Source organism: Varanus komodoensis, unplaced genomic scaffold (genome assembly GCF_004798865.1).
Source record: "Varanus komodoensis strain SLA01 unplaced genomic scaffold, ASM479886v1 scaffold19, whole genome shotgun sequence".
NCBI classification, from domain to species: Eukaryota; Metazoa; Chordata; class Lepidosauria; order Squamata; family Varanidae; genus Varanus; species Varanus komodoensis.
Genome location: NW_025335550.1, coordinates 9,023,027 through 9,047,732, shown reverse-complemented (window position 1 = coordinate 9,047,732; position 24,706 = coordinate 9,023,027). Strand labels below are relative to the sequence as shown.

Here is a 24,706-nt window from a genome sequence, read left to right as displayed (position 1 = left end):
GGGAGCGCATTCCATAACTTAGGCGCCACCGCTGAGAAAGCCCTTCTCCGAGTAGCCACCCTCCTAATTTCCTTCACTGAGGGCTCCCGGAGGAGGGCCTCTCCTGCTGATCTCAAGGGGCGGCTGGGCATATATGAATGACAGCAACTACTCCGTAAGGATTAAAATGAAACTGTAGAAACTGAACCGGAAGGCATGGAAAAGCAGCCAAGGAGCAGTCCCGGTTTGAATATGGGCTCTGTCACATGTTCAGAGAAGTAAACAGGCACTTGGCCTTAATGATCCATACCCCATCCTCCATAGGGGGGATAAATGTACAGACTTGTTTGTAGGGTTGTTGGAAGGATTCCCAGTTGCTCAGACTTGAACGTTTGAAAGCACTCGATGATGATAGCCACGGTCTTTGCTATTATGGGCTGGAAAAGATCAATCTCCGGTCCATATCACTTCTGTGTGGTACATTCCCATATCATTATTCCTTCAATTTCTCATTAATTGGTGCAATTTTATAGGGGAAAACAGAACACCCTCCCAAATAATACTTGGGTGCATACTTTGTCCCAAAATATGAACTGTGCATTTTCTCTTGAAATACACACTGGGACTCTCCTAAAAGCTGTTTCCATTTGGAGACAGTTCCAAGCAACAGCTGGAGCTTATGCATTCAAAAATCCATTGTGTGTTTGCTTCTCCCACCGGGCTTTGGGAGAATCCTAAGTAGAGCTACCTTAGCACCCAGTAAAGCCCAGATGGGAGGTCCACACCATCCTCCGAGATTTCATCTTCAACACCAGCCTAAAGAATGCTCTCCAATACCATGGAGGAGCCAGGAAAATCACAGGGGCTTGCTAAGTAAATGTTACTTTGCAGCCGTTCCTCAGTAGAAACCAGTCAGCTTCTTGACTTCCTTCACTCCTTGGAGTGTTGGAGAGGTTTATGTCTGAGCAAATATTGAAGTCTATCAAGGAGACTTTGGTCAGGATTTGAGTGTTATGACTGCAGGCTATACTTTCAAAAACCACCTCTGAATCTTTGTTAGAAGTTTGCTCTTTCCCATGACCCAATTTCCATTGGACTGCCTTCATCAATACATTAATCTACCTTCAAATTACCCCAAGATTCTGTGGGGTTTTTTTTCCTGCACAAAGCTATGCTCTTGAATGCAACACAAAACCTGCATACCTTCTTAGAGTTTTATGGGGAGGGGAATTGTGCAAGGGAGTTGGCTCAGAAGCAAAATCAAAATCCAAGAAAGAAGCGGATTATATATATGGAAATATTCGAAGCAAAGTTTGCTTGGCCGATGTATGGAATCTCATGATTATTCTTTCAAGACAGAAAGAGCTTTTTGTGATGCATGTCCTAATCTGACAGTCCGCTTCTGCATCCAATACCAGCATGAAGAGTTCATGCAGAATAATTCTTCTACATATACAGCAGCTTATTCAACTAGTTCCATTCTGCAAGGGGTATGGCAAATTCTTTTAACCCTGCCATTTGCCATGCTAGCTGGTGTTAAACTATCCAACACATCTGGAAAAGACCAGATTGGGAAAGACCGAAGGAAACAGAGAGGTTTATTTCAGCCTGTGCAAGAGGTTGCACATACAAAAATGGGCATGGTGATGAAACTCCTCACACATATGTCTTGCAGCCATTCCCTGCTAATTCTGGGTTGAAAGTGATGTATTCTGATTTATATGTTTCATGCCTAGATGAGGTAGTTCCTTGACATTCCAGAGCTGGTATTATTGCTATCCTTATGGCTAAGACCAAGTTTACATACAGAGAAATGGATTTCGGGATGCCATAGAATTCAGTTTGCTCCATATTTTCAAGCAAATGGACCAGCTTGTACCTCCCAGTTTAATATGTGGAGCAGAAGCATTATTCTTCATATTCTATTCATTTTTCATACGTGCCCTGGCTCAAAGAAACATGTGCATATTATGAAAAAGGCACATATGAAATGTGCATGTTAAGGGAAAGATGGGCACAAGAATGCATGTATTAGGGAAACTTGCATATCTAAATTGCCTGTGAGAAACAAAGAAACGGAGTAAGCCAGAGGGGCCCCCGGGGCCACCAGGTCTGACCCCTGGTTCCAGCCAGCTCCACTCACGACATGCCCACCCAGAAATATACGTATTGGCATAAATGCATAAAGAAAAAATACTCAGAATGATGTAGAAACTGGATACAGCATATTTATCAATAAATGCATATGTCTGAGACCAAGACTGATGCCCACATTCCTAGTGGATCCTCTTCAAAAAAGGCTAGCTTTTTGGTAGGTATCGGTAGCTATTTTTCTGCTCTCCTACTGGCGTAGAGGTATTGCCGCACACAAGCTCATGAGTGTTCCTAGCAAAGTAGCCTTGGATATCAAGAGAATATTACAAGTAAGCATCTGAACTGTAGCAAAGTCCAAAGCACGAGCAGTTTCATTGACCCCAGTTGGGGACTCTTACCAGGGGAGAGGAAAGGACTTCAGGAAGGTTTAAAAAAAGTCTTACTGTTCCTTATGGACTTACTGTTGATTCTGGTGATTTTCCATGCTTTATCCTGACCAAACTGTTTGCCCAGCTCAAATTTGAATGGCTCTGTATTAGGATGAATGTCCTTATCTAAGGCTCCAAAGACCACTTTAACATCTTTGGCATCTTCACACACGTCTGATTCCCTTTGATAAAGAGAGGGGGCGTTGTCATTATCATCCGCCAAAACAATCTGCAACGTCCCCGTGCCTGTTGCAGGAGGGCTACCTATGGAAAAAGTAACATACATTAACAGATGGTCTATTTATGCACAGAGCATATCCCTTCCACCCACCTTCCGCCCACTGCACATGACCAAGGTGCTCATGTTTCAAGATCGGTGCACCATACTCCAGTGATTCATGTTTCATGGAAGACTTTCATGGGAGACATTATTTGCTGCTCAACAATGCTTTTACAGGTATTTTGCTTCACACCGGTGCAGGCTGCTTTGGCGACTGAAATGAAAATGAATCCCCTGATGAGCAATAGAAATAGAAAATATCATTTATGAGTAAGAGTCTAAGAGCACCGTCCATATTTACGCAGAAGTAGGTCCCTCTGAAGCCAATGGGGTTTACTTTAGCAGACCGCAGGTAGCTTCACTTGGAGGTTTCAGGGACTGGGCTTGTGACCTATGAGCTTACTCAGTATCCATTAAGCAAGCTGCGCATAGAATTCACCTTCACAATGGCATTAAACTGGGATGCCCCATTTATTTCACTTACTCTACTAAAAGAGCTGAAGTTTTGCAATATGCGTGACCTGACAGAAGTTGGTTTTCTGGGCCAATAACAGTATACTCTCTTTCCATAATTTACTGCAAATGGATCTCTCCATGTTCCAAAGTTGTTGTTGTTGCTTGGGATGTACAAATGTTTCTTATCACACCATCCACTTCTTAACGCTGGAGATAGTTCTATGCAGTCTTCAAGACTATGAACATGGACTGAATCAACCCTGTTAAACCAGATGAGTCCATCAGAGTCATGGCACTGTTGCTGCAGCTTGGTTTTGTAGAGAGTAGCATTGACGACAAAAGAAGGAGACGGCAGAGAATGAGGTGGCTGGATGGAGCCACTGGGGCAGTGGGTGTGGGCTTGGGTGGATCCGGGGGATGGTGGACAGGAGGCCCTGGAGGAGTGTTGTCCATGGGGTCGCGATGGGTCAGATGCGACTTCGCGACTAGCAACAACAGCAAGGCATAGCAAAGGACTTGTGCAACGCCCATTTCTGATATCGGAGAGGAATTTCCTCCAACTGACAGACAATGCACTTGATACCTATGCCAGAGGTAACTGAAAAAGGGCTTGAGAAGGTAGGTTACATACTATCCAGCCAATGTAACCTTTAGCCTTGTGTTAGAGAGATCCCCTGAAGTTATTGCTAGAAGCATTTCCTAGGTAAGCATGTCTCTTCTAAGAGCAGATCTGCCAGCTCCTTATTTCACATAGGTCAACAGATTGCTGACAGGTAGTAATAAGTTTCTGTCACTTTCCAAAGTTGATCCAAGACTCTTATATACAAGCAAAAAGTGTGATTTCTCATTCTCATTTCATCTCTTTCTCTCACCATGCATGTTTTCTTTAGCCACTGCTCCCAAAGGGTTTCCCTTCCTTGTCTTTTAAAGGAAACACATGCCCTTTCCATTAATTACTGGCATTTGTAATCATTCCTCCCTTCCAAGAAAGAGAGAAGTATCCTGCATCCAGACTTGCATCTTCAGAGCCCTTTTATGATATGAAGAGCTAGTATTCCAAGTGTACTTGTGACACAGATATTATAACTCCAACATTATCATACTGGCAGTTTCAAGTCCATTTCTAATTATGCCCAGTTTGGAATCTGTCAAGGTGACCACCACTTAGTTGTCATCTCTCTACCACAACACTAAGATCTATTTCCTGGTCAGTCGTGTTCAGATCAGATCCCATCACTCCATGTGTGAAATGAGAATCACTTTTCATTTTCTTGCGTGACACCATTCAGTTGTCCATTCTTCTAAGTTGAGAGATCCTTTGGGATCCCTTTCTGTTTCAACCATCCTAAACGAACTGGTCAGCTCGCTGTTATGTGCCATCAAGTTATCTCTGGCTTAAAATGATGCTACCAAGGAATGCCTCTGTAGTGTCTGTGAGATATCTTTCTGCTTGTAAACTGGAATGAAGCCATCCCATATTTGGTCTTCCTCTTTTTCTGCCTTTCTCTTTCCCACCATGACTGCCTTCTCTAGTGAGTCCTGCCTTCTCATCCTGTGCCCAAAAATACAAAGGCCTCTGTTTTGTCATTTTGGCTTGCAGTCCCTTGATTTGACCTAGGATCCACTGGTCCATGTTTCCATCCCTCCAAGGTATTTACCATGCTCTCCTGTAGCACCATGTTCTGATCCGTCTTCTTCCTATCAGTTTTCTTCACTGCCCACCCTTCACACCAAACATAGCGATCAAGAATACAATTAGCATGGCTGCTCTTGACCTTGGTCTTCTGTGTAATGTCCTTATACTTGATTTTGTCAATATATTTTGTGATCTTGTATTTCGATCGTTTGACATGGATTGTGAGCCCTTTTTGCCACAGTTCTCTTTGAAAAAGCAACTTGGTCATACTCCGCTAAATCAACTCCAGTGGGACATATACACATACAAATGCAATGAAGAGCCAAATGATGGTCGACAGTAAAACTATGGAGTCAAAACTTCATGGAATTCTTGCTCCGTTGATTTCAAATTAACTATGAATCCTGAACACACACAGAGAGAGTTCGAGGGTAGTGTGACTTGTAGGAATCATAGAGTTGTTGGCATGGAGTCCACTGCTTACCACACTCTTTGAGCATTGCATCTTTGATGCAGAATGCCTGTGCACTAGATGGAAGACATATTTTATTCAGTACAACCTACCAGCCAATTTAAACCATGTCTCATGCTCACATCACAAGCTTTGGAATGTGCAAGCCATGTCCCCAGAATGGGCTTCCCTTGGGGGAATGAACAGGACAAATTATGGTCACATATCAACCAAAATGAAATTCTCCTACATCCAGTCTTTGGACTGTTTCTCTGAACTGCAAACTTAAATTATCACCATCTTGACCTGAAGAACACAGTTTGAATTGCTGATACTCTACACAAATATCACCAGTCTTGGAAATCCCCAGAAATTTGCTGCAGAAGCTTGTACTCTTTTGCAGTAGCTCTTGACAGATGGGAAGGAAAGGAAAACTAACACAGAGACTTTTCAGGTCTGAGAAAACACCGTAATAAAATGATAGTTGTTAGAATGATAAATTATCCTAGGGGTGACACCATATCTGTCACACACACATAAAAGCATAAAGGAGGCAGAGTGGCCAGGATTCCAAAGTCTGTCTCTCTCTCTCTCTCTCTCTCATCATAAGGGGTAAGGGTTGAATGCCTTTTAATGAAAAAGAAATTATTCTTCATTTATAGCAGGGCTAATTGAATTTTTTAAAAAGAGGCTGCTATACATTTCTTTTTTATTCTTGATATACTATTAAGCCAAGTCAGAGAAGAGAATTGATGAAAAGACATTTGGATATTTGAAATAAGATCATAAAAGTCAGTCTTTCATGGGCTTAATTAAATCACTATCTTTAATTCAGCTGAATTACTTCCACACTAGGATGACACTGTTTCGTGCTGGCCTTGTTATCTTATATTAACAATATGTCTTTTTCCCATCCCATTTTCTAAAAACAAATTAAGAGTCCATTGGCATTGCAAATATGGCCTTTTTTGCCAAATGCAGATATTGTTTTCATTTGCTTTGTCTTGGTTCCATGTCATTTTTTCTCTCATGTTTTAGGGATCTCTTGGCTAATTTGTATGATATGAGGAAGAGAAAATTGCCTGCTATCCATTCTGGTTACTTACTATGTGTATTCTTTATGCATGTATATTATTTATAACCAATTACGCAAAATACACCCAAATTTCAAGAGAAAAACAAGCAAATGTCAAGGTCATAAACCAAAACTGCTGAACAACTTGCTGTAAAAAATGCATCAAAAGAGAAGCTGCAGATAAATGGATTCAGTTGAAGCTGAAGTAACCACCAAGCTAAGTAGAATATCGTCATTTTGGTCATTCTGGCTCAGGTTGGGAAAAGGGCAACTACCCAATAGCCTGGTTGCTGGTGGTTAAATATAAAGAAGACAGGTTGACCAAGTTGACAAGAGACAGGACCATGCAGAGTACACGTAATTACTTCTTTGGGAAGGTCGGGCCATTCCCCAGTTGGAAAACTCTTGGGATGCAAACCTGCTCTGCTTCCTGTAAGACCATGAACCTGATGGCTTCTATCCAATGCAGAGCAAGAGCTCTCTCTGCCTCCTTTCCATCCCGCTCTGCCTTTTCAATGGGTGTGCTTCTTTGCCCAACTGGATGTTTTCAAGGGGGAGGGATGGCTGCTTGAACAGGCTTGCTCATTCATTCATTCATTCATTCATTCATTCATTCATTCATTCATTCATTCTTATCGCATTAGAATGCTGTCCCATAGCTGAAGACTCTCTGGGCAATTCACAGTGCAATATAAAATAAAAACTAAAAACAATAACCATAACATATCCTGTTTGCTCCAGTCTCCTTTCCACCCTGCCCCAAAACGTCTCCCTAAACCTGCTCTGAGCCACTTTCCTGACTTCCAAGAGCATCTGGTGTGGTCCTTTCTCAGGAGATTGATGGTAAAGCTCCAATTCCCATCCCTTGCCTGGAAGCAAATGAAGAAAAGTCAGAAGAAGGCAAGCAAGCATTGACAGGAAGAGACATGGTCTGGTCTGGGTTGGTGGTGGTCTAGAGACACAGTGAGCTCCTGCACCAGACTGAAGTCTCCAAGGAAGTCTGGTAAATTGTGCAAAACTACATCTCACACACTGCTCACAAGGGTATGTTGGGAACCAGCCACACTGCAGCACAGGGCTTTATACTTGACAGTCAGCAGCTGATCAGAACTGGTTTGGAAGCATTTGAAACCTACTTCAGCAGTAGGAAGGCCTTATTCATGCAACAGGGAATAGAATTGGAGTGGGGTATGGGGCTGCTTTGGACCTAACCAGCCTGTTAGGTTAATGGGAGCTTATCTCTGTTTCCTCCAACAAATGCAGGGGGAAGCCATGGGTTCTCCTACATGTGAAGCATCCAAGATGCTTGGACTTGGCGTCCCACCCCAAGCAGGGGGTGGACCCTTCCAGCTTTACAATTTTTTGAGTCTATGTCAAGTTGCTCCTGCCTAATTGTTAGTTTTGTCTTAAATGGCATGCCCTTAGTTAAGACAGCTAACAGCCTCTCCATGAGAAACTAAGGAGGGGTTGTTTTGGAGGTATCGCATGGCTTGGTATATCTACTCAGGAGGGTAGACTAGAGCACTCTGTTTGACATAGATTTCATTTATGGACTATTATCTTCTATGGAATGGATTGCTAGGGATCGTAGCATTCAGTTCCACCCTTGCTTTTAAGCCAAAGATCAGGCTGGGGGCCCTTGCTGGGGGCATAGCCTTTAATGTCGCTCTTTCATCTTCAGTCATTTCCCATCTGCCACTTCTCATGCTCGAGACTTCCCTTTGCCCGAGGAGTAGGAAACATGTTTCCCCTTGATTCAATCTTTTTGGCCCAAATTGTCTGTCTAATCTGTGAATCATTTAAAACCTGCCATGGCCTTTGGTTATGGCTGCATTCCTGTATAACAACATTGCATGATGAAAATATTGTACTTTTTGTAGACCCTGAATTTTTGCTTGCCCTAGAATGACTATCTTTGTATGGATAGCCCAGAGAGCACACTGCTTTGGACTGACAATTCCTTTTGGATTTCTCTGTGCCCTGACCCCTGAGGCTCACAAATCTGAAAGCAGAAGTGACGGCGATAAAAAAAGCTTTGCATGTGTGAACCTTGTCCTGAACTATGTTTTGACTTTTAGATGTGATTGGCTGTGACCCACGAAGTATGTAGGTCCCAACAAAGATTTCAGGGTGAAGCAAATGTCTCTCTGTGTGGATTTGCTCAGGTCTTTTTCTAGAATCCTCGTCTTTGATTGTCTGGGATGGGTTGCACCAGAAATTATTCTAGCCCTGGCCCTATATGCTGAACTAAAGAGATTGCAAGAGGGAAACCAAGTTTTATTGATCTGCGACATGATTATAGTTATTAACTTTTGACTGATCTTTGAATTAAATATTGAGCCTGTAGCCAATTGCCATAAGCTATATGATTTCTGGAAAGTTGCGACTGTTAAGCTTTTGCAGTGGGAGCTAAGAATCTCATCTGTGAAATCTGATTTGCTAGCAATAAAAGTTCTCACTGTTCCTGCTGTTTAATGCTACTTTGCTAGGATTAGTTTGTGGCAAAGGATGGGCACAGGAGAAGGTTCCAGCTAGGTAGGGAATTGGCTTCAGGTATGGTGAGGGTAAGGAACTGTAGCTTCCATAATCTGATTGGTAATTGTAGCAACAAGGTGAAATGCTGTTTTGAAGTCACAGTATCCATAAGTTGATAGACTTTCCTGTGCCATTTCTTTTTAATGCAGCATTTAACAGCTTTGTTCACTATACCTGAACCTCTGATCTAGTCTCATGTCTAAACAACAGCTACCTTAGGCTAAAGGCTGCACCAGATTAAAGGGTGTGGGCTTCAGGTGTCAGCAGAAGTGATCGGTGGCAGTAGCCATGGGGTTACTCCAGAGAAGACACACTCCTCCACGTGGTGGAGACAGTAGCGGTGGGACTGCTCATTGATCCACCAGCTTCTGGACTACCACAAATTCTTCATCCCTGGTGTGGAGAATACCGGGCTACATGGACCAGTGGCCCATTGAGGGCTGTCCCCAAATTCAACTCCTGCTTCTCTTGCATCTGCCACTTCTGACCCTCGATTACTGCCTTAGGAAATGAAATCGTCTGCTATTAGATTACACACTTCTTCGCTGGTCCACATGGGGGAAATTCTCCCTCTCTTTGGAGTCTAACCCTAGTTGAGACCACACAAGGAGAAAACTGAAGATGGTGGTGACTGGAAGAATTTGGCCTTCACACCACAGTTTCTGAGCTGTCCCCCTCCATTTGGGGGAAAAATGTGTGTGTGTGTGTGTGTATGTGAGAGAATGAGAGAGAGAGAGAGAATGCTATCAGGATAGTGGTGGAAGCACACTTGAACCCCTATTTGAAGGTGGACCAGATGGAGGGAGCCTGGAAAGAATGTGAAATGGGACCGACCTATTATAGCAGGGCGTGTGTTCTGGAATTTGGGCATTCACATGCAAATATACCCAGACACATTCTGAAGTATCCTATCAGGTTGGTCTTCTATGACCCACCGACTTCTGTGATCCCACACCAACCTTCACTGTTGGCTTGATCCTTTCTTTCTACACTAAGTGTCACAGAACTTCCACATTAAGGAACTCCCTGGAGCACAGCTGAGGAAGCTGATTTCATGGACATACCTTTTTATTTGTATTTTTTCCAAGAAGTCACTGAAAACTTAAATACTTAAAAAAAATCAATGCCTTGCATTCTGACCCAGCTCACGTACACAGTTCCTCTACAGGAGACAATGGGATTTATTCTGAATTCACTGCTATGTATCTAAGAGCACAATCTGGGCTTGGAATGACCTTGATGACCTTGAGCTTTGGCTTGGATTTTTCTGCCCCCAGTTCTTTCATTTTGTCTTCCCTTTGCCTTTTAGGGAGGTGATGGCCACAGTGTGCACTTTGTAGATTGCTTTTGTGTTCTGTAATATATCGGAGTATATACACCGATAAAGTTCATATGGTGGTGAAAGGAAGGAGAAACTAAAATTGAAAGAGTGCTTCACAAAAATCCAAAGATGATTCTGAACCTGTCACGGAGCTGCCCAGACCAAAACTATGTCATTTCTTCTTAGAAGAGCAGCAAAGAAAAAAGGAAAGAAAGGAGCAGCAGCTTTGATTAAAACAGAGCACAACACAGCATGCTATCAGCGTGGATGGTCCGTGGTTGGTGGGGGGAAGAATCTGAAAGCTTGCGTGCAAAGATTAATAAGATGAGACAGCAGGAAAGGAATACAGCCAATCATGAATATTTGTAAGCTCCTTGTGCAGAAATCCATGTGTACCTCTCTGAAAATGACTGGTGCTTTCTAGGCTGAGGGTCCTTGGATAAGAAACTCCCAATGGATCGCCTTCTTCACTGCACATCTTCTCACCACCATTTTCCCCAGCTGCCCTTGCTCCTCGTCTTTCCCATCCTTGCTACCACTGGCTTAACCATAACCCCTACAGCTCCTCCTCAGGGGTCCCTTGTCTGGGTCAGAGCAAGGAGGAAATGACCAAGCAAGCGACAACTGCTGAAAAGGAGGGAAAACTCCAGAAAACTCTTGGAACTGGACTTCCTGCAGGGCCCTTGGCAACTGTCCGCTTGTGCTGACCTTTAACACTGGTCCTAAAAATGCTGGATCATTATAGAGGTCTACACTCACTTATCCGGGGTTAATAATCAAGGATAAATACCTGGCAGCACCAACAGTTCTCGATTTTAAAAAATCACTATTGCATGAAAAAACAAAGGGTGGGATTCTTCTCCATATCTGTGGGAACATGTGGGTCTTTAAAGCTGGGTCAGTCATGGCTGGGACTCATTTTCACTATTTGATTGCAACATCCGAACAAAGTCGATAGACCTCACCTTTTTATTTAAGCGTCATTTTAATTGTTAATATTATTGGATTTTATCTGGCCAGGGCGACTTATTTTATATTGTTATTTTTTGGATTTTAACTTAATGTTTGCATTTTACAAACATTTTAACTTAATGTTATAACTTAATGTTTGTATTTTAACTTAATGTTGTGAGCCGCCCCGAGGCTTCGGCGAATGGGGCGGCATAGAAATGTTTTAATAAATAAATAAATAAATAAATAAATAAATAAATAAGTTAGCCAAAGTAACTAGGGGTTCCTGTTTATTTACTAGGTGACATCCAGGTCCAACATCAGATAGCAATAGTTTTGCTCCTCTGCATGTCACCAGCACCACATTCCTTTGCTATCTCTGAGCTGACGTTTACAGATGCTTGGGGAATCAGTCCCCAAAGGCCTACCTAATAGCGTGTGGTGACGGGAAAGCACATTTCTCCTTCTCTTGTAATACTAGAACATTGGGCCATCTCATGAGGCTGATCAATGGGAAATTCGGGACAGGTAAAAGGAAGACGCCTTGATGCTCAACAATGGAACTCCTTGATAGCTCAACAATGGAACTCACTTCTGCAAGGCGTAGTGGTGGCCACCAATCCGGATGGTGGCAAGTTCTGGAGCAGAAGGTTATTACTATCTACCAGTCCTGGCGGCTTTATGCTTCCTACAGTGGAAAAGCCTGGATGCCTGTGTCCACCTGTTGCTGAGGAAGATGGACAGAAGGGTTGTATTCATAACCGTGGCCTTCCCATGGGAAGCTATTTGGCCACTGTTTGTAAAGAATTCTGGACTAGATTTTTACAAATATGTTGTAAACCATCCTGAGAGCCATAGACTAAATAGGAACGGTATAAAATGCCATAGATAGAGAGATGGATAGAGACGGACAGACGGACGGATGGACCCTTGGTGCAATTGCTCTTCCTGTTTTCTTATCTCCTTAACCACTTGTCCAATTTAGCCACTTGAACTGAAGTGGATTCTGTAAAGTTCTTCTCCCACACTGTTCCAAAGGCACTAACCTGCTTCAGCAAGGTGAACAGTTTTGTTTCCACAGAAAAAGCAGCACTTCTCTACATAACACTTGGGGAAGGCAGCTCCGAGGCAATTATTCCTGGTGTTCTTCCTAACAAGTAAAGGCCACGAGGCCCCGGACACTGTTCTAGCTTTTGGACACTGAGAAAGTTCACTGCCCCTCCTGTTAAATCTTAATAACCTCTTCACCTCTTTTTTGATAAAAAAAAAACATGAAATGCTGTCAGCAGCAAGGGTACCCATTCCTCACAATAAGGAAGTTTAGGTCATTGTATTGTTAGCTCCTTTTCTTTTTCATCACTGGTATTTTTAATGTATTTTAAAATCTACGTAAACTGAAATGTGTGTGTAGAAATCAGTAGAACATTAGAGAGCCTTTCGAAACAACTTTAACAACTGAGCGTGTCAGTCAGGGAGCAGGCATGAAAATTGGCACTCAAGGACTCGTCACTGAAGGATGGACATTCATGTGTTAATCTTGGCCTCACAATCTTCTTGATCCATCCGTCTTACTAGCTGGTTTTACATCACACGGTTCCACCAATATCTCTGCACTTGACTTAAAATCAATCCAGTCTATCTGCCTTCAACTCCTACCAAATGCTCCAATTTAAATGCATGTCCCTAAAGTTTTGCAAGCTGCATCTCTCCCCAGCCCCCTCTGTGCCATCAACTGATATTTAACTGCACAATTTATAAAAGCAAAAAAACAAACAAATGAGCAACCCCCCCACCCAACACACACATACAAATAGCTCTTTAAAATTACACTCACTCATATATTTCAACAATGTGTGTGGCTCCTCTGCTTGAGTAATTATACTTCAAAAAGCAAAGCTCTTATCAAATAGCTACTGACATGTGCTATCCATCTTAAACACAGTTTGCTGCAAATTATTTTCCCCCCAGATCTGCCACTTATAGTGACTAATTTAAACAATATTTTCTCTGCAGTTCATATTTTGTTAAAACTGAAAATGACAAGTAAAGGGTGAGCATTCAATTTATTTTCCCTCTTCAATTAATAGACCAATTAAAATAAAGGGTGTAAAAGGAGCTTAATTTTGTTGCCATGGCCACTAATTGCCTGATTTCTTTCCAAATAGTGCATGTTTTAGGTGGAATCAATCTGTGGTAATTTAATTTTAGGCATCTTGATGTATGTAAACAGGTTAAAACATATGGAAAGAAAACGTCTAACCAAATTATTATGCAGCTTTTCCTTATTTCAGCTGCCTTGTATTGGTTGTCTTATTCTTTAAATCAGTATGTCTACGTCAAAGATGGAGACTGAAAATTAATTTTCACAGAGATTCATCAGTCAGTTAAGCTTATTTACAGCATAAAAAAGGTATTCCAATTGACCTGATTAGCTTATCTTTCTCATCAGGAAAAAAGCTTGTTTCAAGTCTGTCCTAGTGCATCCTTATTAATTTTTTTATTATGTACTATCAAGTTGCTTTTGACTTATGTCGACCCTATTTATTTCTTTATTATTTATTTAATTCCACTTCTGCACCATCCTGTAACCCAAAGGTTCCCTATGAACAAATTATTTCCAAAATGCACTGTTCTAGACAGCCCTGCTCAGTTCTTATGACGTCTAGACTATAGCTTCTTTGTGGAATTCATCCATCTCATCTTTGGTCTTTCCCTTCTTCCTTCACCTCTAGCATGATTGTCTTCTCCAGGGTGTCTTGCCTTCTCAAGATGGTGTAGCCAAAGTTTCACCATTTTTGCTGCTAGGACAAGTTCTGGCTTGATTTGATCTAGGATTCACTTGCTCCTCTTTCTGATGGTCCAGGGGATTCACAAAGCTCTTCCCCAGCACCATGTTTCTTCCTATTTGCTTTCTGCCATTAGCTGTGCAAGAGCTCAAATCTCTCCATCGCTCCCGCCCTTCTGCCTATTGTGACTTCTACAATGCTGCCAGCTGGACATCCCCTTGACTAGAACTTTCTTCTAGTGTAACGAGGGCACCCAGTGACATCAATGTTGTCCTACCTGGTGTCCTCCTTGTGAAGCAGAGAAACTCTTACCCTCCTTCCCACATTTCCTTGGCCAGCCTTTGGTAAAAAATTAGAATTGTAGGTGAAGCCGGCATTTAGATTTTATGGATGGTTTCCACTCCTTTTCCTGAGTCTAGTTGCAAAACAATTCTATCCAATGTTCTCTCACTTAATTTAACCTTCCTTCAGAGTTCCAGGAATGATTTTGAGATCACATTAGATTATTCAAGTGCCAGCCTACATGTATTATGTAGCTCATTGGGGACATAATAATCTCGAGAAAATTAGGCATTAGTGTTGGTTGGCTAGGAAAACTGGTGGTGGAATCGATTTCATTATATTAGATGCAAAAGGTTGGCTACGAAATTACACAGATCAACAATATCACTTCAAAAAGACTTGGAGGGATGAAAACCAGTGGAGGGAATTAACTAGTGTGGACAGCGAAACACAGGAAAATCATTCTTGGGTTAGTCATGTCTAAAGCTCAATGAATCATTTATAAGACATCAGCTTGCCGCTGTTTGCTGCAGACTGTAGGTTAAGATGCACAGCTGTGCATATTTGATACGGCAACATGTTGTCGCTTGAACTCAAATAGCTGAAAACGGACAATTTCTTATGGTGTTTATAGTTCCAGCTTGCTTAGAGCAGGTAAAGCTGTGAAGTTGTGTGGGCTTCACACTCCAGGCAAATGATAAAGGCAAGGACCAGAAATCCACAAATCCCATTTGCCATTTGGGCTAGATCCAAGTATTTAAATATTAAGTTCTTTCTCTCCAAAATAGGAAGAACTTGACTACTTTTGATGAATCCCCACCTGTCCTTAGCACAGACTGGCCATTGGCAAAAGCAAGTTCTAGAAAGTAGGTCATGGGTAGAATTGCTATTCCAATGGCACACGGTCATGAAGGTCCCACAACCAAAAGATACAATGCACACAGTGTCCATCCACCGATTTGGCATCTCCAAAGTTGCCAGATCCATGTGCTGAGACTCGGGATCCCATCACAGTGTGCTCAGCCAAATAGTTCCTGGAGATTCAACAATTTAGCGAAGCTGAGATAAAATTATGGCTTCTGTCCTTTCTTCTGAAGTTGGAGTCTCAAATACTTCTGTGACTACCCAGCTAAATCACTCGATGTTGGTGGGGGACTTCCCAAATGTTTTGCATTTGAAAGTCATATTCTTGTCAAACCCTCACATATATTCCCCTGTACGAACGGGCACATTACAAAGAATATGTAAAATTACCTCTTTAAAAGGAACAGTTTGCAATACATCACTGCAGCTGCATTTCAGAGAAGAGTAAGCATATTAGCTTTATTAGCATTATGTACCAAGCCTTTATTTATTTTGTGCCTTTCAGCTGTGCAGGAGAACTCCGTCTTTTCTCCACAAATCTCTATTTTTAATGTGCAACAAAAGTAACTTGCAATGAGTTTTCATAACATCCTTTTAATTTAGATTATGTGCAACAGAAGGAACTTTAATCCACATAATATGTTAAAAATATTGCGTTTTAACAAGGGTTTTTAATTGCCTTTTCATTCTAATTGCCATTACATGTTAAATATGAGAGAATCTAGGATGAACTAGTTACTAATGCAGGGGTGCCATGGGCTTAATATAAATATGGACTTAATATAAATATAGATATTTGGAAGGGGGCAAATAACATTTATTCTGCTCAGGTTGAAATATGCAGCCTCTGTGACCAGCAGTAGTAATCTGCTACGATTATACACGTTTTCAAGGGAATGGCCCTCTCCAAAACCACTTGGACTATTACTCACTCCAGGTTCAAATCCAGCCATAAACGAGGAGGGGTGAGGGCTCCCGTGGCCCAGAGGGGACACAGTTCCTATTCGTTTGAACTTCAGAAGCTACCAGTAAATAAGAGCATCATTCACTTGTGGCACACCTCCAAGCTCTCATGCAGAGATCTCCCCTACCGCCTAGTACCTATAGATTTCATACCACCTGGTACCTATAGAACCCAGCACATTTTGCATGCAAAATGCGTGACCAGACTCCAAACAGTCTGCATTCTGTTTATTGCACAAGCTAAAGGTTGGTTGTTGAGTCAGAAATCTGACAGGGGAAGACTCTCCAACACCTTTCCTCAACTTGGCCTGCATTTTTCCATTTTCTTCACTTGGGCCTCCAAGGGACAGTTTCTACAGCTTGTGCTGGAGAGATGCTGGTTTCTGTGTCCAAAGGTGAGCAAATGCACAGAAGCAAGTCCTACACGCACAAACGCACACAGACACCTCAGTCCACTTTTGGCTGTTGGGCTGAACATGTGAGCAAGTCGACTGAGTGGAAATGGGATGGGTTTTCAAGTGTCTCACATCCCCACCCAAGTTAGCCAATGGCCTCCGAAGAAAACAGTCAATGTGTGTCCAAGTCAGATGCAGATGATGTTGCTAAATATTTGGCTTGCTTTCCTTTTAAAAATCATGCCTGAGATATCTGCTGAAGCGGATACCAGAGGGTCACCTATCAGGGATGCTGCAGGCCAAACGTTCTGCACTAGACCGCTGGATTAGCTTGCTATGGGGGCCCTCGCCATTATTCTACAGGAACTGGTTCAAAATCCAACATGGGCATGGAGGAAAGGGCTCTCCAGGAAAACAGGGATTACCATGGATGGGATGAGCGCCCGCCCGCCCCACGTCCTACCAGCCACCCCACTGCTGCGTAGAGGAATTGCCATGACTCACCGCTGTCTATTGCCAGGAAGTAAGCGGTGTACACATTGCTGAGGACAAACGGTGATTCACGATCAAGGATCCCCGTCGTGCGAATGGTGCCATTTCTTGGGTTAATTTCCAACCAGTCTGCAGGATCTTTGTCGATGGAGTACCTGCAAAAGCACAGAGGAATCAGCAATGGGTTGGGTGCTTTGCCGCCGCCCGAGTTTGCGACAGCAGAATGTGCCATAAGGATTAGCGGGATCACATCTGGATCACCGTGTGGCTTCCCAAAGAGGAGGGGACCCTCCCCGTCCTGATGCGGGCCAGTTGCTTTTCTGAATTATGCTATCACCATTGACACTGCAATTAGCATTCCTATAGCACAAGGCAGGCGGTTCATCGACTAACCATTATGCAAGGAAGAAATTAAAGTCCAGTCAATGAACACTTAGCGAAAGAGGCAAAAAAATGGTTAGCATTTCAGAAAGCTAAGTGAGGGTCAGTGCAGACACGCTCCTGTGCTGATCTCGAACGGGATTGAACAGTCCATCTAACATGCATTCTCTTGGAGGGGGGCGCAGATCCCCAGCTTCCCGGTTCGGGCACTGACAGCTCTTGCACATGGGTGGAACTTGGCACTTTCCTGACAGGTTTCCTCCCCACTATTCAGCCCAAGCTCTGTTCATGAGCCCTGCGGGGTTGGTCTCTGGAGGGGGCGCGCGCTCCAGTGCTCTTCCCATTGAGCCCCTAATTGGTCCAGCCAGTGAGTGTGTTGATGGGCCCTCGTGTCCACGTCTCCAGGGGTGTGAAGTTCTCCTCCCAAGAACCCCTCCCCAGCCGGTTCTCCACCAGCTTCTTTCCTACAATCAGGAGGGAGGGGGCTCAGTGGTTGTCCTTGCTTTGATCCAGCGCTGGCTCACCGGGAGAGTTTGGGCAGCCGGGGCCTCACTAGTCTCAACAACTCCCATATGAGAGTGAGAACTAACTCTGAGCCACGGCTGGGTCAGCGCTCCACTCCCCTCCTCCGAGTCTGAGCCGCCATTCCCACCAAACCCCTCCGGCTCTTGTGTGTGCCTGGGAATCTCATCCTAGCACATACACACGACACCTGGGCTTGCTCCTTGGCCTGCCCCGATCCATACTTCTGGTTCCTGGCCTGGGACTGCCCTGGGAGTGCAATCTGGACTTGCCATGAAACCTCACTTTTGGACTTCGGACTCTGCCTCCCCTCAGGTTCCGTTGTCCCTGTCCCAGTGCCTCTGGCTTGCCTTCCGCCACCCGCGCCCCAGCCCTGGGCCCTGACAGACACCCTCCCCGCTGAACCAGCCCAGCGACTGCAGTTGCCCTGTGAAAAATATGTATTTTTTCAACAGGCAGAATTTCCTCAGTGTTTCTTCCTCTGCTACAGAAACCACCGTCTCCCTGACTGCAACTCACTCCATTCCTGACACCAACCCCAAATCATTTTGATCTTTCTCTATAAAACAAAAGAAACAAGCCACTGGCTCAGTGTGCAAGATAAAATCTTGACTCTGTCATTCTAGCAGAACATGCGGCTCCAGCTATCTGGAAGGAACGGGTGCCTTTCACACATCTGCCCACCTCCCGCTGCTGCCTTCGGAGAAACAGAATTCAAAAGCAACACCAAAATGAAACACGTGATATTAGCTTGAGTCCAGATAGATACTGGACCAATCATATTGATGAAAGGGGACTTCTCTGCCCCTCCATCCCTCTTTCTCTAACCCCACACCAGACTCCCGAAATGCTAGGAGATTCAGGACACCATGGTGAATGGAGAGAGCTTTGTGGGGACAGGGACCATCAAAAATCAGGCTGAAAATCCTTCCTGCATTTATAGAATCATAAAATCATAGATTTGGAAGGATCCTATAAGGCCTTCGAGTCCAAATCCCTGTTCAACACAGGACTGCAAGTTAAAGCATCCCTGACAGATGGCGGTGCAACTCCCTCTTCAAAGCTTCCAGTGTGGAGAGCTCGCAGCCTCCCAGGGTAATTGGTTCCATCGCTGCATTGCTGCATCTGTCAGGAACTTTTTCCAGTTACCTGGCTTCCTGTAATTTAAGCCCATTATTCCATGTCCTGCACTCTGGGAAGATTGAGGAGAGATCCTGGCCCTCCTCTGTGTGACAGGGACTTGCAGAGTGCTACCACACCCCCCAATCTTCTCTTCTTGAGGCTAAACATGCCCAGCTCTTCCTATTTCTCCTTATAGGGCTGTTTCCAGTCCCTGGATCATCTTTGCTGCCCTCCTCTGAACTTGTTCCAGTTTGTCTGTGTCTTCCCTGAAGCGTGGCACCCAGAACAGGGCACAGCACTCAAGATAGGGCCTCGCCAGCGTTGAATAGAGGGCAACCTTTCCTCTCATGAAAGGAAGAACTTCAACCCAGTGCTGTAATTTCTGTAAAAGTGAGGACCTGACACACACACACACACACCCCTTACATAAATACAATGCAGTGGTAAATAGCTGGAGGCAGAACTTAAAGGGAGGATGCACAAGAGAAAAGGGGGGATTTCTCTTAAAGTCATGTGAAAATATCCTAAGGTATTCTGCCATCTCATTAAACAAAAAGGAAGTATTTTGCTTCACTTGAGGTATCAACAGTGTCTTAAACTCCCAGCCTTGATTAGTGCATATCTTGAGGCCATCTTAGAGCACATTTTCAGTTGCCATCCATCGACTGTCTTGCAGGCCACCTCATGTCTGCAACCTTTGAAGGGGATGGGGTCCAGAAAGCTTCAAAGCTTGCGTGGTCTTCGACTCCTATGCATCTAAGGCCCGTTGTCTCCTGTCATGTTACAACCATAGGGGAATGTTCAGGAGGGCAGGGCTAGCAACTGTGCAAGGTAGGGTGTTGCCAAGTTGTTCAGGGCTTTATAAGTCAGGTTTTTTTTTGTATGCTGTCCTGAGATACTAGTGGCGGATGGGCTAGAAAAGCTTTTAATAAATAAATAAGTCAACAATAGCGCCCTGAATCTGGCATCGAGATAGAAAGCTGCAATCCAAGCTATGTTATCCTGAGCAAGAACCCGCTCTCTATTCTATCTCACTGATGCAAACAACAGCATTTCTAAGTGCATCTGAGGAATATTTTTGGTCTGAATAGCAAATGATAGAGTCCATCAACTTGTCTGTATCTCTGCCTTAGTAACCATTTAAACATCAATCAATAGATGAGCTTTATCTTCCATGGACGTTTGTTGCTAAGGTAATAACAATGCTCTTAATTATTTCTTAGTGTTCCTTTTTTTCTTTGCGGGGTGGGAAAGTGAGCTGTTGCTTATTTTCAAGAACTCCAAAACAAAGGTAGACATCAAAACATAGGAAAGACAAGATGAACCCATTTCTAGGAAGAAAGTTATCAATTGATCCAAAATAATTGATTGGGGGTGGGCGGGCAATATTCCAAGTTACATGTGAAGAAGAAGAGAGTCTAAGAGATCATAGCATTTTTTTCTGATTGCAGTTCAGAGCATTCCACTGCAAAGCATTTTATTATGCAAGGTGCAATCTGACAAAGAATATTGATTATTTTTAATATGCCTAATATTCTTCATATTGTACCTATTGTGAGCATATAATGCTGGTTAACTAAGGTGATTGTACTTTGTTTTCTCTTTTTCAAAATGCAAATTAAGGTTCTCCAGACAGAAGAATACGGATAAGTATCTCCGCAGACTGAAATCACCGCAACCCCACATGCAATTATAGAACGAGAGGAGGGAGTTAACCAACCAGTTTTTGTCAGACGCACAATTAGCCTGCAATCCCCTGTGTCACAAAGGTTGTCTTTCAGCTCAGGAATCTATCTCAAACTGACTCACCCCAGTTTTAACCCTAGTCCTTCTCACCTCATAGTGCCTAAGTTGGTGGACTCGGATCAAGGTCCTTCCAAGCTTTACCTCCAAGGCCACTGAGGCACATTCGAAGAGCTAGGCTGGATCTGAGCAATGGAACATCAGCTCTCAGCATGCAGTGGACAATGGGAACCCGTGAAACGCCCATGTGAACCACAAGCAGGGCATTCTGCCCCCACAATGGGCAGCTGGAGGTGTATTTAGCCTGGAAGGTGGTGAAGCAAGGGGAGAGGTGCCGGAGGGGTGCAGAATTATGCACGGTGCAGAGAAAGTGCAGAGGGAGAATTTCCCCCGTCTCCCGTAATACAAGAACCCAGAGACATTATTATTATTATTATTATTGTTATTGTTATTGTTATTGTTATTATAACATTTCTATGCCGCCCCTTGCCGAAACCTCGGGGCGGCCAGTGAAACTGCTTGATAGGAGAATCAGGCCAGAGGAAAGGAAATACTGTGCAAAGGGCACATTTGAACTGTGGAATACACTTCTAGGGGATGGCATGACGACCACCCAGTTGCGTGGCTTTACAAGGGGATTGGACAAATTCACGGAGAAGGCAAGCAAAATCCGCTCGTCCTGTTGGCTACGTGCACTTCCAGTCTCAGAGGCAGTCTATCTGTGTACAACAGATGCTTGGGTACATGGGTGGCCCAGTGTGGTTGTCCTCATGTCCATGGGTTTCCAACGGGCAGCTAGTCGTTATTTGCTTTTCGGCGCCAGGCTAAAGTCTTTTTATTTAAAACTTATTTTAATTGTTAAATTATTTGTATTTATAGGATTTTACATTTTTAGCCGAGATGCACCGGAGGTTTTTAAATATTTTTTTATCGTTATATTGCTATTATGTATTTATGTATTTTGTTTCTGTTGTGAGCCACCCTGAGGCTTCGTTGCAATGGGGATGGCATAAAAATGTTTTAAATAAATAAATAAAATAAATAATAGTTGGCCAGTACGTGACTAAAATGCTGGACCAGATGGAGTCTGGGTCTGGTCCAGCAGGTCTTTTCTTTGGTTCTTGTTGCTAGTGGCAAAGTCGTGTCCGACCCTTTGCGACCCCATGGACAACGTTCCTCCAGGCCTTCCTGTCCTCCGCCATCCCCCGGAGTCCACCCAAGCTCACGCCAACTGCCCCAGTGACCCCATCCAGCCACCTCATCCTCTGCCGCCCCCTTCTTCTTTTGCCATCTATTGTTCCCAGCATTAGGCTCTTCTCCAGGGAGTCCTTCCTTCTCATTCTCTTCCTTTGGTCCTTATAAGTTCTTAAGGACCTATATGGATACCGCATGGGTCTAGTGAATTAACACCTTCCAATTTGTCTGAAAAGTTGAGTACTTCATATTTTATCAACACGATTTGTCTTAGTTCCTTAAACTTTAGTATATGTTATGCCGCTATCAGGTCTAAAAACTCTGCAAAGGAGGCAGATGAAAAGAATCCATTCAGAACTCACTGTGGTGTCCTTGTCTTCTTTCAATAGGCATCTTACCCTATTGCCCTCCAGTTATGGGATGTGTTAGCATGTGCTTGGGACTAAATTACTTCTGGAGTCTGATAGCTTCTCCCTCAGTGCTGCTGTGGGAGAATCTATTTTTCCTCTCGAGCTTACTTAGCACTCTGTGACAAAGTGGTCAACACCAACTACTTATTGACACTCAAAGCAACACTTCCAGCAGCAGGTTTGGATTTGTTTAATGTATTTATATCCAACCTCTTCCCTGCAAGGAAGCCAAGATGGTGTACAATATCCTCCTGTATCTCACTGTTATCCTCACAACAACAACAACAACCCGCGATGTAGGTTTGGCTGAGACTGAGTGACTGGCCCAAAGTCATCCAGAAAGACATATGGCTCAGGGGAAACTAGAACACCTTCACAGTCCAAGTCCAGTACCCTAACTACTACACCACACTGCCTTTCCTAGTGATTCTGGATCTCCCGAGTCCCAGCCTAGCACTCTGACCACTGTCTCTCATGCTGAACTCAGGCCCTCTGCTCATCCTCTAAAATTCATATCTAGGGATTGCCACATCGCTGTGTTTTTCCCACCAGAATTTTACTCCAACTTTTCTAAGCTCTGCTTTTCAACCAGACATTCCAGGCCTGTCCTCAGCATAGAAACACCTATTCCAGAAGTTTCTCCCCAGATAGGATTGCTAAAAGGGCACATGAACGTACAATGTAACTTTCCCCTTCCGACAACTGACAAGGGAAAGATTACTGGAAAGAATGAGAATCTTTCTTCCAATGAAGCAGAATACATGTGCAGTTTCTGTACTCAGGTGCAACAGGTATGGTTTACAGTGTCTGTGCCCAGGTACAAGGAGAAACAACCCTAGACCTCAGCTCCTTGCCCGTAAAATGGAAGCCACAGTTTTCTGCCCAAAGAGATTCCTGCAGAAATGACATTTCAAAAGCCTTGTGAAGGAAAAATGTGCTATATTAATGCTGCATAATAATTGTCTTATCCCAGGAAGGGGATGGGAGGAAAGAACCTGTGCAAATTTCTTGTCTTTTCTGTTGATATAGAGATAATTCTTGTAGTCTAATATACTTGTCAGCACAATCAGTACCCACTTATGTACCACCTGTCAAAGCTATCCTGTTTAATTTTCTTTGCGTGATTGAACAATGGCGTTGCCAATCTTTGGGGGTTTCCTCTTAAACTAAACACACATTTAAGCAATGGAAAGAAAGGAAGCAAGCAAGCTCCTGTATACGTCTAATGGCAAATTAATCCATCTTTAGTGAAACTAGTGTATGTGTAAATTTATTTATTTACAATAACCATTTTAATAGTTCTAAACTGCCTGGAAATGACTAGGAGGTAGAGAGATGAAAGCAGTGAGTGTGCAGGGGAAGGCAATACGGATGGTCCAGGAACTGGAAACAAAGCCCTTTGAGAAGAGGTGGAAAGAACTGGAAAGAAATGTTTAGCCTTGAGAAGAGAAGGCTGAGGGGGGACATGAGGGCACCCTGCAAGTACTTGAAGGGTTGCCACAAAGAGGAAGGCCAGAGACTCTTCTTGCTCATCCCAGAGTGCAGGACATGGAATAACAGGCTCAAGTTACACGAAGCTGGAGATCAGGAAAAGTTTCCTGACTGCTAGGGCAGTACGGCGATGGAACCAGCGACCGATGGAAGTTGTGAGCTCTCCCACACTAGATGCATTCCAGATGCAGCCGGACAGCCCCTGAGAAGGATGGCTTAACTGGGAACCCTGCACTGAGCAGCGGGTTCGACCCCCTGGACCCTTCCACTAGTCTGTGCTTTTATGAAATCCTGCAATCTCACTTTCCACAAGGCAGCGCACAACCTTCTGAACCCTAGACTTTTTGAATGTGGATTTATTGCTCTGTATATCTTCATACATACATATGCAACGTAATGTACAATCTATTATATATATTCTATTCTATTCTGGGTACAGTATGTTGGACGCTAGATGCCACCTAGATGCCTACAGGGATATTTGGAAGTCAGCTCTGAGGTCAGCAAAGATGCTTGAGGCTGGCCCCGCAGCTCCAAATTCAGAGCAGCTCCGCCTGCCTTCACAGGTGGTACGGTTCCTTCTGCACCTGCTCTGGATCTAAATCTTCAGGGAGACTCTGGAGCCAGTGCTGTGGAGGATGTGTGCTCCATAGTTAGAAACCAGCATGATTCCACCCAGGTATGAGGAATCCCAGCAGTCTCTCAGCCCCTTCTCCCCACAAGCAGGGGTGAAGCACTTTGATAGCCCAAAGAAGCCATCTCAGTGTTTTGGAAGCAGTGGGAAGCATGGAAGAGGGCCTTGCTTCTGTGCTCCCCCACCCTTTATTGGAGGATGACTATCCTCAGGTTTGGAGA

At 43.7% G+C, this 24,706-nt stretch overlaps 1 protein-coding gene across 2 annotated transcripts in view; it reads right to left on the bottom strand.

Annotated features, from left to right (window-relative positions):
• The window catches only part of CDH13 (cadherin 13), a 502,431-nt gene that overhangs the window by 11,885 nt on the left and 465,840 nt on the right, over positions 1-24,706 (bottom strand). For both annotated transcript variants that reach the window (XM_044427973.1, XM_044427974.1), the window contains 2 exons: positions 17,001-17,143; positions 2,535-2,765 (listed from right to left, as the gene is read on the bottom strand). In XM_044427973.1, the coding sequence (XP_044283908.1) occupies positions 2,535-2,765; positions 17,001-17,143 (374 nt within the window). The remainder of the gene's footprint in view (positions 1-2,534; positions 2,766-17,000; positions 17,144-24,706) is intronic.